The following is a 13852-nucleotide window of genomic DNA, read 5'->3' as shown; positions in this document are numbered from 1 at the left end:
CTTTTGATTTCTCACACGCTGCATAGAAGGGTTTAGTCTTGAGGATCCATGTGTATGTTCGGCCTCTAAATAATATCCAGGTCACAGATTTAGGCTAGTAGTATTTAACATATCGCCAGAGTTGTAGGAGAAATCCCACATAATTAGGTCTAGCGTTGCACGGGTAGATTTGTATTAAGACAAGAATACACCAATGCGATTTGTAACAGTTAGAAACATACAAAGAAGTACCAAAAAAAGAAGAGATATGTTAAAAGTATGTACAAGTCATCGATTGGACGATTACATAAACGTTACTTCAATCACACAATCATGAGTAAACCTAAGTGAGCTCATGATTTGTTTCTTAGCAAAACAGTAGAGATCGCATTTGAGAGCGTACGCTTCAATTGCCACGGATACAGAGACTATTACCGCGGGTTCGCATTAGTGTTTTAGACATCATTTTCGAACTATTAACGCTCCGCATTTCTCTCTACCACAGGTACACCATGTTCGGCGAAAGATTCAGATATCTTCTTGGTACTTCTGAACTCGTTCATGTTTCTTCCAGGAAGACACTTTAGTGGCCTACGCGGTCACCTAAACCAGAACCATGCGAGTACTTCCTGGTGTACATCTATCACAAACAAAGCCGGTCAACGAGCCTCTGATATCCATGCCAGAGAGCAAAAGCGTCAAGGAGCTCACTGATTCAAGCGGTAGCTTCGGCCAGTAAATACTGGTCTGGCTCCGGCAGCGGTAGCAGCAGCTTGTGGTGTTGGAGTAGGTGAGAATGCAACAGGTCCTGCCACACTCCACTTAGTAGCCAGTTTGCGTCTGCAGAAGCGTCTTTGTCAAGGGGAACGTCTAAATTTTGATGCAACTGATTACAAGCAACTATGTTGTACTAGTTGATTCCAATATGAAGCCGGTCACTTGGTACCTATTCTAGTCATCTAGAGAGTGTCAATATGGACGAATATGGTTACGAAGATTCACACCACGTGACATTGAAGCACAAGGATCTAGTACATAATCAAATTGAATATCAGGATTGGAAGGATACACCCAGGTAGGAGTCTTGAGATACTCCTGCCCACCAGCTCGAGGATGCAAAACAGTAAGGAAATAGTAGACATGACCTACTATTATTCCAAGAAGATCAGACATTATAGGCATCCCAAAAATAGTGTTGACCAGTAGCATGGCCCATGGAAGCCAAAAACCCTGCAATCACGAAAAACAATCAATTTAAGATGAGAGAATGAGAGATTCGTCATTCGACATAGCATAACATTAAGTTGAGGTGGAACAGAAGCCCATTAAAAAGAGATCTTATGGTCAATGCTATTTTAAAACTGTCATAAGAAAGAGAAAAGGACCCTCAGTCTCAGGCTACTTAATGCAACAAGACAAAAATGAAAACATCAAAAAACGATAATAATAATCATAATATGGTTTTCAGCCTCAACCCTAAATATCGGGATGCCAATACTGCTAGAAAATTTATGCTCAATAGGTGGCATGAACTTCAACCAAGAGAGTTCCCCGCATCAACATGTAAAATCCATAAAGATCTTTCAAGGAAGAAAAGAACTAACCTGTAGGTTCACCAACCCCATAATCGAAACTGTGGAAGTTGGAAATTCACGACTCCATACATACAGAAGCATGAAGACAAGTGAGGGTCCCAAGAAAAATGACTTGAAAAACGGGACGGTAAGAGACAAAACCTGAAACCATAAGAGGGAATTATCAATGGTTGATAAACGCAAAAACAAATAACTAAGTAAATTAATGATGTGAACTATCTCATTATTAGATATGTTCATGAGTTTAAATACTTCAAATTAAAAAAATTCGTGCTCTTGGTAACTAAATACACGTAAATACTGTAGGATAATCACTGACAGCAGACAGATGTGCTAAACATAAATGCTTTTCTGCTGGCTAATACATACAAAAGAACTGAATCCTAGAACAAAACCGAAAAAGATGAATCCTGTGGAATGAAACTAACCTCCCCCTGTTCCATAAATAAGCTGTGTTCATTACAAAAATTCATAGAAAAGGGTCATGCAAATGCCTGCAGACATGGATTTTGTGCTAGGCGTTTTAAAAGGACATAATGCCAGGACCATGGAATAGAGCCTACCAGAAATGATATCACAGACACAATCATCATCCAAAGAAAATCAGCTGTGCGATCTTTAAACGGACCCTGCTCCAATTGAACTCCGTATCTTGCTCTGTCCGCATCACAGACATTTCATTTACATGTTTAAAAATGCGGAACATAATTTTATACCAAAAGCAGGCGTGCAAATCTTCCACAAGACTGCAGCAATCCTTCCAAAATAAAGTTCTTCAAGAACACGCTCTGCATCACATTCTCGTCGCAGACTACTGAAGGTTCAACAAAATCTCTAAATAAAATATTAAAATAGGGATTATGATAGTAATCCCGTTACTTAATGAGAGGAAAATCCAGAACTAAGTCTGGAAGTGAGAGAAGTTGTGATACTCACATCATCATGAGCCGGACACCAAACGGTATGGAGAACGATCCTAGGAAAAAAAAATTAGTCAACAGACGCCATATCTGCAAGCAAAAACTGAATCCATTATATGCAGACATTTTATTTTCAAAAGCCCTACTTAATAAAAACATTCCCACTTTTGTCATCATTCACAAAAATGTTCAAGTTCTTTCGGCCAAATATCCTTGCTACCCTTAGGCATTAGTTAGAAAATAAGATAAAAACTGCGATTACTTAGTTTAACCACACCATAAAGCCCCATTCTTAACGAACCTGGAAGTTTTTGGTCACCAAGGCGAAGTCCAGGTATAGCCATGCAGGACTGACGAGATGCAAAGTGAAGGCAATCGTGGTGAGAAAGCAGAGAGTTCCATACGTCTTGCTCACAGGAGGAAGGGAGTAGAACCATCTGCAAGATCAGGGAAGCGAGTTAATGAGGAAAATCATAGACTTGAAAGAAATTTAAGACCTGAAATCGTTGGAAAATTTGCAGCATATACATAGCTAGGCAGGCGTGTGAACTGGATATTAGGTCATCGGAGTAATAGGTAGAGAAAAGCACTAAGATGTCCATCAGCTTTCTTCTGGAAAGTCTTCGAGATAGAAAGGATCAAGAGTGAAATGCAGATTGCTTGACGAATTCCTAAAGCGGATTTCCAATCGGTTTAGGTATACAATTAAGCTATCACACATAGACCTGTCAGCGATTCTGTGAATAAGCTTCGACCCTAACATTTCTTCAGCTAATTTCAACCCAGTAACATCACATTCGGCACAAAAATAAAAGCCTTCTAAAATCCTCATGAAATCTACCGACGAAACAGAAAGCACCAATCCGCTGGGCAGGTCAAAGAAACTCAGATATCAAAATCCATCCAAAAAAATACACCAGGGTTGGAGAAAACAAAGTAGAATAGAACGTTTCGCCAAATGATTGCTCCTCTACGCATCTCACAAAGCACAATGCAATCTACAAAGAACAGAGTGCTTATCATTTTTCTACCCCGTAAATACACTCAGACAACACGTCCCGAGGAGGAGTACTGTGGCAAAATGTCATTTCCAATTCAAAACGGATTCTCGTCCAAAGACGGAACAAAAAATTAAGAATCACAATTCACTCACTCTCCTGGCGAAGACATGATCGATTTGATCCACCACAAGGCGACCGGCTTCTCCGAACGAGTCCAGGCACTAGACGGCTCGAAACAGCGCAAACTCTTCGGTAGGACTTCAAATGAATTCCTCTCCCGGCAGTCGAATGAGCGCGATGGTTATCTGACCATCTGTGAATAGGAACACTATTTCCATAAACCTCTCGAACCTCGAAGTCCCTCTGGCTATGGCGGTAGGTCTTCTGGAAGGAGCGAGACGAAGTTCCTAATGTAAAGAATACCGTTCAAATGAATAGCACGTCTGTTTTCTTCGTCCCCATTCGTTCCCATCAATGCCCCGGTCACTTTCCACAGGCGGGAATGAGGGTGCCTTGTCCAACGTGGCCTCTCCTCATTGGGTGCGTAGAAGCATTGTGACGTGCCTGACGTTTAAAAGCAATTTTCTGACAACTGAGTTTTTGTTTTTCCCCTCGATGCCTCGGGAAGCCGATCTCGGACCATCGATCGATCGATCGTGTTGTGTTACACTCGTTCCGAATTTTGTGAAGCTTGTTCATGTTGTGATCTGTGAGCTGCGCAGGTTTCTATTTCTGCTCTGGGTGTTTGAGGTTCTTTGAATTCAGCATTGGTCGTGAAATGCAGAACCAGTACCTACGCGTGGAGCATTTTTGAGTAGATTGGAACTTGTTAGAGATTACGAATTGTCTCTGTTAGTTTCTACGGGTGAAGAGTTAGTTTGCGGATTCGAGTTATTGTTGTGTGAGTTTCGTTTCGTTTTTTCATTTTGTATATATATATTTTTTATTATCAGTGTGCGGGAATGCGGCGGCGATGGGCTCAGACGGCGAGGGGCCTGATGTCGCCGCAGCGCCTGTAGATCTGACACCTACGTCGCCCCAGAGTGCAGTTCTTTCGGAAGAGTCGTTGAATTCGGAACGCGGGGTTCGGTCTCGGCCTACGGCAGTCGCTCGAAAGCGTGAGCTTGAAGGTTTTTTGAGGGAGGTTGCGAAATCGCAGGCTAAGGTACCTCGACAGGACGAACGGCATATTAGGTCAAGGTTAGTGAAATCAGAGACTCCTTGGTACGAGAGCTTGGGATTCTTGCAATTGGCGTGTGCCATGACGTTGCTATCGGTTGCGCTAGTTGCATTCCTGGCTATCTTCCATTCTTCCCCCCCGCCTGTCGAGGCCGCCACTGAGGCCAAGGAGGTGACACATGGAAGTGTGATAAAGCTCATGCACCTACGCACCAAGTACCGGTTGCACTCGCACGACGTCCCCTATGCTACTGGCAGTGGACAACAATCCGTGACTGCCTTCCCAGGCGTTGAGGACTCTAACAGTTACTGGAGGGTGCAGATAGTAGACGAAGATCACGAGCATGAGCAAGGCGATGTTATTTCGAATGGTGCCCTAGTGCGTCTCCAGCATGCGCGGACGCGCAAATGGCTCCACAGTCATGAACATCGATCTCCCATTACTGGAAACCTTGAGGTTAGTGCCTTCGGAGGAGATGAGCAATCTGACTCTGGTGACTATTGGAAACTGGAAATCGAGGGTAAGGGGAGCGTCTGGACACTAGGTCAGCAAGTTAGGTTTCTGCACGTTGCTACCAATGGCTACCTTCACAGCCATAACAAGAAGTTCAGCCAATTAGATCAACAAGAGGTGTGCGGAGTGACAAGGAAGAATTCGGATAATCTCTGGACAGCTGCGGAAGGAATTTATTTTCTTACGAAAGGTGGTAGTATAGAATGAATTCACTTAGGTCATAGACTATCCTGCCTTGCTAAATTGCTTATAATTATAGTGGAACACTGTCTGCGTTCAGAGGCTACTAGTGTTGGATTCTTTGTTAACGATTCTTGACGATTCTTGGAAAAAAGCTGGAAAGAACTTGCCACTATAATTCTTACTAATTTGCATCCTGCTTATGAATGTCGTGAGCCGGGAGCAGTGCGTTGGGCACAATGTTAGGCCCAGAAATTCTTCAATGCTAAACCGTATGCCAGACCTTCAGCCTCGTCGTTGCAAGCTGAATGGTTAACATTTGCAGTGAATGTTGAGAATGCTTTCATTGGACGTATGAGTTTCATAAACGTCGTAGATATGTTAACGGGTTATCACATCAGCGGTGTTGATTAGCTCTTCTTGTATCGTTCTGAATCCTTAATACGCCGATTAGGCTGCCCAATTAGCCAAGGAAGTCGAGCAAACTCCTGCAGCTGCAAAATCGCTGAATCAGCTGGAATCCTTCAGTATCACATGTAGAATAGGCCTTGATCGGGAAACAACAGCAGCGTTAAGAAATCGTCCTACAAGGTGACGCACATAAGACTATTCTACAGTCTCGATAAAAAGACTTGAGATTTACTTATCTGTGTGTTATTCTCACAATATACAGCCAGCAACCGGCAAATAAAATTGCCTAGCATGGCTTGCAGGACAGAATCGATTTTTCTACAATCTATCGTCACTACTCTTCACCTCTGAATGCGAAGGACATGAGCCATTTCGTAGTCCTTCGACAGTTTTCCTTGTAGGACTCACTGCTTTCGATTGATCGTCGACATTGACTCTCCACAAGCTTCATGTTCAATCTGAATCTGCCGCTTCTTTTTAATATAGTATCATTTTCTTGCGAACCTGAAACTTCAAAGAAACACGTCAATTCCGAAACGACCAGCAATCGATGAAATCCTCACCTCTTGGTTCGGCTTTCGCCATACCCAGAGCTTGAAATTCATCACTTCTTTTTTTCTTTTTTCTTTTCTCTTCTTTCTTTTCTCTCCTCTGGACATTGGATTCTGATTGTTTGGCGTTCCTTCGCTAATAATGAGTCTATCAAGAAGTGATGAGTGAATGAGGGACGCGCTTTCTCTTCCCTAGTCTCTACGATTTAGTGCTGAATTTCATCTAATCCGAAATAGTTGCGATTATAAAGTCCTCTAAGCTACCAACTCAAAAGTACATTCTCATTCAAAATCTAAGAAGAAATGGACATAATTTTTAATTCCGAGAACTCCTCCATCTGTGAAGAGTTGTGTAGAATCGTAGGATATTTTCATAACGATGACCTGGTTCCTATCACCATCCATCACAGCACCCTGGAGCCAAAAAAAATTCACCATGGGTTCATTTCAAAGCTCTGCCAGTTTCTCTAACTTGGAATCCAGTCTAAAGTAAATTCAGACACCGCGCGCATGGCCAAGGCCGCAGACCTCTGATGAGATAGACCCACACCCATTACTCACAATAAGACACAAGTTCGTTCAACAGAACGAAAAAGGCAAGCAGATCGATCTTCGAAAACTGTTTTGGAACCTTGTTCCACAACGCTGTTGCTGCCAAGGAGGGCAAGGGAATCTCGTATTGCGTTGCACCGTCAGCCTACTGTCCGACTCTCCATAGCGGGGGATATGCTAAGCATGGCGTCATCGAAAACCCGACCTCGTTGGTCCCAGCGTGGACCATGCGAGAACTCTCTTTCTAAGTACCCAATCTCTGACGGTGATGGATGCGCGGCCCCAGCAGAGGCACCGCAACTCAGATTCTTGACTAAAAACTGTGCTTCTACGTTTAGGGCATCTTTGGTATTCCAATATTGACTCAAAAATCAAATAAATTATATATATATATATATATATATATTTAACAAAAAAATATAGTTTTGACAAGAAAATATGTATTAAATAGTTTTGAGACAATTATTATGTATTATAATTAAAAAAAGAAAATTAAGACCTATTTTAAAATAAAATAATCATTCTCTTTCTAAACCAACACTACTTTTTAAAGCAAAGAAAGGGGAAAATGTGCAAATAAAAGAAACACACTATTATCTAGTTGTTTACGAGGAGGTTAGGTGGGATGTAGCATTAATAATTCTCTAATTATTTTATAGTGTTTAATTTCATGTTTAGATGCCTCTCATGACTAATGTAATCTTTGCATGAAGTGAATTTAGGCCTTATCTTTTAAAGACAAAAAATGCTATGTGATATTAGAATTATGTTTGGTACAACAAATGTACCACTCAAAATCACAAAAGAGAGAATGGTAGACAAATATGGTGAACCAAAGCATATAAAAGATACAAGACATAACTATACAAGATCAAAAAGTGGACAACTATCTCAAAATCATTGACTTGCACAAAACAAAAATCCAACTCAAATGTTTTTTCTTAGATACTTTTACAATGTTGGAAGTTTGTTAGTATGCAATTTAAATTTTTTAATTGAAGTAGATATAAGGATAGTTAAGTAAGAAATAAAATACTTAGGTAAATTTATAATAATTACTAGTTTTATAGGTGAGAAACTTCAAAGCATAAACTTAAAGCATTAGTTTAATCAACTTCAAATGAACATTGACAATATACTTATAGTCAACAAATTCTTAAATAGAAGACACTTCTTTATTAAATTTAATAATCCTAAGATAGTCATAAATCTACAATTAACAAACTCTTCTTAAATCACTTACAGAATTTGTACATATTATGAAAAGAGGCTAAATTTTAATCTATTAATATTAAAAATTTAGCAAATTTAAGTGGAAATCTCTACTTAGAGTATATTTAAGAACATGTCAAACGAATCCAAAAGTGCCTTCAAGAATATTGTTATTAACTTCTGTGTTTTGTTTAAAAAGAAAAATGTAACTTCAAACCTCTTAATATAATATATTGTGTTGCAATTAATTCTAAAAATAGACTACGAGCTATCTTTTAAAATTACTAATCATAAAAGAAAGAACCATTCTTACAGACCATGATTTTTTTCCAAATATATAAAAATATTTTTTAGATACAAATTATATAATCAAAAAATATTCAATTCTTGCTTTTCAGATATATATATATATATATATATATATATATATTAAAAATCTAAAAATAAAAAACGAAAAAATAATCAAATTTAGTAGGTATTAATGGCTTTACAATTGTATCCACTAGGTTTTAAAACAGAAGGAAAAATAAAAACACTATAATAAGTCTTTGTCTAAACATTCGTGTCATAAACTGATTTTTTAAAAATTAAATATAAAAATTAAACAGAAAATAAATAAACACCATCTATTGGTGTTATGGTGTCTAATGACCCAAACTTCCATTTTCCCAGATAAAGTCGCAGCATAAAGTTTGGCTACATCCAATGCTAGCGACGCCATCCAGTCCGACAACTTTCATCTATTCTATAAATAATAAAAGTTGATATTAATAATACTGACGTGGCAACCCAGTGGGTACTTCATGTGCCACTGAATTTTAAGAAGAAAAAAAAATCTATGTCAGCATGTGGATGAGCCCCTGACGCCACAATTAAACATCATGTGATATGGTGTCATGGTCAAGAATGCCACTCATCACTGTACCAACTTGAATCTGTTGCTTGCCAGAAAGACGATGGGCAGCTTGCCACAGAACAAACAAAGAAACCAGATTAAAATATTATATATATATATATATAGAAAGAATGGAATTTAAGTATATAAATGACATGATGGGTCCCTGGCTGTTGTGTCCACCGTAAACGGAGTTTTGATTCCGTCCAGAAGGCCTCTCATCAGCCGAGCCTTCGGCGGTACAACAACATCCATATTGAGATATATGACAATGATAAGATTCCATCGGTGTTCGGATGGATTGGACCCAAGCCACACACAGCAGCGAACAGGTTGCGGTGGATGTTCCGTAAAGAGCGTCGAAACCGAAGTGCAACGAAGCGATCGCGTGCGGGATCAGACCCATCTCACATTTCATTCGCAAGAGCTAAATACATATATATATATATATATATCTGTGTCTGTAACCAACGCTACGGTTTTTTAGAAGAGTATTTCAAGGTGTGGGGATCTGCGTCCAACGAAAATCCTCACAAGCGAGGTGTCTGTGGGTGCAATACCCAATTGCGGGATGTGAATAAATATCGGTCGTTGGTTTCATGCTGTCCACAGTGACTAGCATAGTCGCATCCAGTTTCGACGTCGACTGTCGTCGAAGAACGTTACAATTCAATCTCTTCTGTTGTTTAGTGAGCAAATGCTCCGGCAAGTTCATGACCCACAATTCATACTTGCATCAGCTTGCGTCACATCTACACTGTAAGGGTTAGGAGTTGCAAGATACTTTTGACGGATCTGAAAATCTGAAAAGATCTGTGGCAAAGAGATTCATTGCCACCTACAGTAGAAGTGGTCGGAAAGGGAACCGAGAGATGATGTTGAGTTTAAGAGATAATTCTGTACAAACTTCGAAAGGGGCATTCATACCAACTTCAGGCACCGATCGTCGCAATATGTTACACTCGAACCCCCTCCGGGATCACAACTTCGTCATATAATCTACCTAAAGTTAAACTAATACTAGAGGTCTATGCGATTTCTGGGCTATGAGAGGTATTTGATACTTTTTGTGCTGCGGCGGCTTCAAGCCGCACCACCGTGTCGCTCAACTCTTGCACCTGTCGCTGCAGCGATTTCACGTACTCCACGGTCTCGTCTAGCATGTCGGAGGTGTTGGTCTGCTTGTCCATGCTGGGAACCAAGTCCTGGAGCTTCTTCATCCGCTCGCTGATCTTCGTCCTGCGCACGCGCTCTGCGATGCTGCGGGGGTGTGTGGCGCATCCTCGTTTCGCACGGGTGCGCATAGGGACCGTGTGGAAGGTGTTGTCCTCCACTCCTGGGCTACTAGAATCTCCGTTGGTTGAGTGTGGTAAGCTCATGTGACGGATTAAGCCACCTTGTTGGCTTTTCCGATACGTCGAGCCTTCGACTGAGCCGCTCGAGGTTTCACTCTCGCCGTCCAGTCCCCGTTGCCTCTTGGCTGTCACGACGAAGAAGTAGTAAATTCGTGAGCTGATACTACGGATTGTACCATTAAAGGAATACAATACTATGTACTTAATAGAAAACCCTGGAAGCGAATGTAAAGTGCCGAGTCGCAATAAATACCTGGACTTGTAGGCGATTTCCAGTGACAGTCCTCTTGAGAATATATCGATGCCGCGTAACCGCTAATCAGGTGATTATTATCGTCCGAGTTGCGAGAGCTGTTCTTTTCCGAGCCATTCTCAGCCATCCTATCTTGCATGGATATATTGGGTTGCGACAACCCAGCAGACGATAAGCTTGATTGACATAACACCGCATTCTTGGAATTCTGGAACGTGGTCGCAAAGGAATCGGGCGTTGCCTCTTCCCTGTGAAGAGCCGAAAACGCAGCCCGGCGACTGAAATCGTTCTCTGGGGCTAAGTAATGCTCGAATTCGTTCGAGTTTGAGTTCCCGCAGCCCAATCGCTCAACGTCCATGTTTTCTGTTATGGGGGTGAGCCCTCCATCCGTAAAAATCGAAGACATAACGGTGTTACCGATCTGCTCCTCATTCATCTGGGTCAAATACGTGCTTGCAGGAGCTGAATGGTAGCGGTGCAGCAAGGGCACAGTCGTGCTCATCGCCGATGGTCTCGAATTCTCATAGATTGTGCCATAAGTAGCACCATTCCGCAGTACGTTTGCGTCCAACGCTTCGCTTTTAGCTTCCAACACGTATTTCTCTTCCAAGTTGAAAGTTGAATGCCGAGGAGGAGATCCTCTGTGCAGTAGAGGCCCAACATGTGCATTCCCGTCGCCTATTTCTCCCCGAGGCATGTTTGTATTCCGTTGCGTCGTCGGAACAGGTCGAGTTTGATTACCTGGGTAACCTTGGTACACAGAATAAGGAAAATGTTCTAGTCCTACGGACACAGCAAGCGGTGCTTGACTAATGTGCGAGTAATTTCCACTGTGCAACATCGCCGAGATCTCTTCATCCACAGCACTCCTTCCTGATTCAACCAACAATTTCACAAAATCAGCTACTTTGACCGCCTAGATGCTTAGATCGGAAAGCTAAATTAATCTCCTACGAGTCGATCAAATATACATTCGGTGTAAATACTCTTCATTTTAATCTGCCAAGTAATATCTTCGATCTCGTAATAAGGGAAAAGAAAAAGCGACCGCTTGCTTTTAGAGGCAAAGGAACAACATAACCCGCGGCCCGCGCATCAGTCTACCCCATGCCCTTTGGATGTCATACCCTGCACCAAATATTTTAGCCCATTTTTTGCTCAAGCCGCTTTAAAGGTTCTTTAACAGGGTGTAAATTTGAAAATTTCTTGAAAACAAACTGATATGTGACAAAATCAACCTGCTATACTCCAGTAGCTCACTCATCTATTCGTTCAGATCTCCGCGAAGTGTTTGTGAGCGGGGACAAATGGGGGAGTAGATAGTGAAGAAAGCGATCTAGCTGCTAAAACTGCGTGGAACTAATAAATACGGCACAGGCTTAGGCGGTGGTAAGAGGAAGAGAAGAATGAAGCATTCTGAAAATACAAGTTACCTGAAGAATAAGACGCTTGGGAAGTGCCTCGGTGGCTCTGTATCATGGTGCTCGCGGCTCCATCCATGACAGCCACGCTCTTACCACACATTCTCAACAAACCTTGAACTTTTAGTCACTTTTTTGAAAACGCGCGCCAACTAGGACGACTATCTGTGCTGCGTTACCCAGCCATAAATTCACCTGCGCACCATTTCCAGACTGATAAGCGACGTCTACTTGTTGCACTGAGACCCTAGAACATTTTACATCATGCATATCTCATATTTACACCCGTGCTGGGTTCTTTGAACGGTCTACACGACATAACTTACACACGTAAAAATAATAATAATAATAATAATAATCGAGGGAAATCCAGATCGTCACAAAAGGACGATAGAATTGAGCTCAAACATTTCCTGAACCGTTGCTGTCGAAAACAAAATACATCATAATATCCCACATGAAACTCATCAATATCCACACTGATCTCTCGACACGAAGACTAGATTGCTCTCAAGTCTAAGCCATGTTTCAAATTTATCTTCTAAAACGTCTACCACTGCAAAATACCCTCTAGGAACTAATATATTAAAACCTACTAATACTCCTCAAATTTGGGTCATTTTCACTATGTTCCTTTGACCAATTTCCGCTAATGTTCATGCGTATCCTGATGCTTTTACGTTCGAGTGTGTTCTCCGACAATAGTTTCACTAGTCCCAAAACAAAAAATAAAAACTTCGCCCATTATTTCATGCGCCACAAGCAGTGCGGCGGTTTGTTTTCTAAAATTAAAGAGAGAATCGAACGGAAGAGCAAATTTCAATGTCGACGCTCCCTGTCACGCTTAAATAAGCATTCGAAAGCCAGGTCGTAGTCACCGACCATGCAATGCGTGCCGAAACATTGCAATAGTTCCATTCGAACCTTTCACCCCCTCTCGTAAACGACCTTGATCCCTCTCTCACACTACTTCCCATAAACCAGAGTTGATCAAGCTGTTGTAAGCAAAACCAAACTCCCATATGACTTCCATAATCATTCGGCGTTCTGTTAAAAACTACTCGATCTACTCCAATGAACCATGCCACGCTACAAATGTGCAACACACGTCCTATCCAACAAAACATACAACAGGAGGGAAGGAAAAAAGAAAACAGTAGAAGAGGAATACGAAAACCTACACTCTGCGACTGCACACTCAATTCAAGGGCACCTGTTCAAGCGAAATATTCACCCGCAACAACAATCCTGACCGACCCACAGCACAGTTCAAAGTGTAGGCTGAATCGAGTTGTCGAGCAATACCTTCAGGTTTCCTACAAGTCCTAGTGCAGCTGATCGACTGACCGACCGACCGACCGACCGACCGACCAACCAACTGAAGCTCGCACCTCCCACATCAGCAACCGTCACTGTTCAACACTTGGGAACACTACAGGTATAGCTTTCACTCGTGCACACTGCTTTCCAACTACTTGGAACCCATTTCGAAGTACTTCTCACCACACCGCTCGGATCATCTCGAAGACCGAGTGAGGGTAGGAACGGACTGCGCCCGGGAGATATAGCGGAATGGGCGAGAGGCGGGGACGGGATGGGGATGGGGCAGACGAAATCGGACTGGATTGAACCGAGCGGGAGAAGATGGGCAAATGGGATCGCGGTAATGGAGCTGTGCTCCTAAAAGCAAGTCGGTGCCCAGAAGCGGATCTATTATAATATCGGCTAGGATGGTGCGCATCCCCTGGTTTGGCAACGAAGCATGAGGAGGATGCCTTTGGACTGGCAGTGTATAGAATCTCCGAATCTGTTCGGAAATCACCTGAACCCTCGA

At 41.9% G+C, this 13852-nt stretch overlaps 3 protein-coding genes across 8 annotated transcripts; 1 reads left to right on the top strand and 2 right to left on the bottom strand.

Moving 5' to 3' along the window:
- Nucleotides 1–228: 228 nt before the first annotated feature.
- Nucleotides 229–3926, bottom strand: LOC112286412 (derlin-1.1). Its single transcript, XM_024528277.3, has 7 exons — nucleotides 3648–3926; nucleotides 2796–2931; nucleotides 2511–2584; nucleotides 2138–2231; nucleotides 1584–1715; nucleotides 1049–1209; nucleotides 229–819 (listed from the first exon to the last, which is right to left on the bottom strand). Exons 1-7 carry the CDS (start codon nucleotides 3662–3664, stop codon nucleotides 687–689), a joined length of 747 nt encoding a protein of 248 aa, XP_024384045.1. The 5' UTR covers nucleotides 3665–3926; the 3' UTR covers nucleotides 229–686.
- Nucleotides 3927–4109: 183 nt separating this feature from the next.
- LOC112286411 (stromal cell-derived factor 2-like protein) lies at nucleotides 4110–5556 on the top strand. Its single transcript, XM_024528276.3, has one exon. It carries the CDS (start codon nucleotides 4469–4471, stop codon nucleotides 5393–5395), a length of 927 nt encoding a protein of 308 aa, XP_024384044.1. The 5' UTR covers nucleotides 4110–4468; the 3' UTR covers nucleotides 5396–5556.
- Nucleotides 5557–9839: 4283 nt separating this feature from the next.
- LOC112286930 (uncharacterized) lies at nucleotides 9840–13540 on the bottom strand. Of its 6 annotated transcripts, none has more exons than XM_024529352.3 (5): nucleotides 13324–13540; nucleotides 12031–12213; nucleotides 11646–11725; nucleotides 10598–11470; nucleotides 9840–10469 (listed from the first exon to the last, which is right to left on the bottom strand). In XM_024529352.3, the coding sequence occupies exons 4-5, from the start codon at nucleotides 11436–11438 to the stop codon at nucleotides 10018–10020; spliced, it is 1293 nt and encodes a 430-aa protein (XP_024385120.1). In that variant the 5' UTR covers nucleotides 11439–11470; nucleotides 11646–11725; nucleotides 12031–12213; nucleotides 13324–13540; the 3' UTR covers nucleotides 9840–10017. The 6 variants fall into 6 exon arrangements, with proteins under 6 accessions (XP_024385120.1, XP_090109018.1, XP_024385117.1 ...); XM_090252892.1 differs by having other exon boundaries at nucleotides 13200–13326; XM_024529349.3 differs by lacking the exon at nucleotides 11646–11725.
- Nucleotides 13541–13852: the final 312 nt, after the last annotated feature.

Source organism: Physcomitrium patens, chromosome 9, assembly GCF_059467195.1.
Source record: "Physcomitrium patens ecotype Gransden chromosome 9, ASM5946719v1, whole genome shotgun sequence".
Taxonomy (NCBI): domain Eukaryota; kingdom Viridiplantae; phylum Streptophyta; class Bryopsida; order Funariales; family Funariaceae; genus Physcomitrium; species Physcomitrium patens.
The sequence above is the reverse complement of the archived record's forward strand: the minus strand, read 5'-3'. Positions and strand labels throughout refer to the sequence as shown.

Coding starts and splice junctions, on each gene's coding strand:
- LOC112286412 (XM_024528277.3), bottom strand. Junction 2,585..2,795: donor TGGTGACCAAAAACTTCCAG/GTTCGTTAAGAA, acceptor TTTTGCTTGCAG/ATATGGCGTCTGTTGACTAA. Junction 1,716..2,137: donor TGTCTGTGATATCATTTCTG/GTAGGCTCTATT, acceptor TTATGGTTTCAG/GTTTTGTCTCTTACCGTCCC.
- LOC112286411 (XM_024528276.3), top strand. CDS start 4,469: ATGGGCTCAGACGGCGAGGGGCCTGATGTCGCCGCAGCGCCTGTAGAT.
- LOC112286930 (XM_024529349.3), bottom strand. CDS start 12,121: ATGTGTGGTAAGAGCGTGGCTGTCATGGATGGAGCCGCGAGCACCATG. Junction 11,471..12,030: donor CCAAGCGTCTTATTCTTCAG/GTAACTTGTATT, acceptor TGGTTGAATCAG/GAAGGAGTGCTGTGGATGAA. Junction 10,470..10,597: donor GAAATCGCCTACAAGTCCAG/GTATTTATTGCG, acceptor TCGTCGTGACAG/CCAAGAGGCAACGGGGACTG.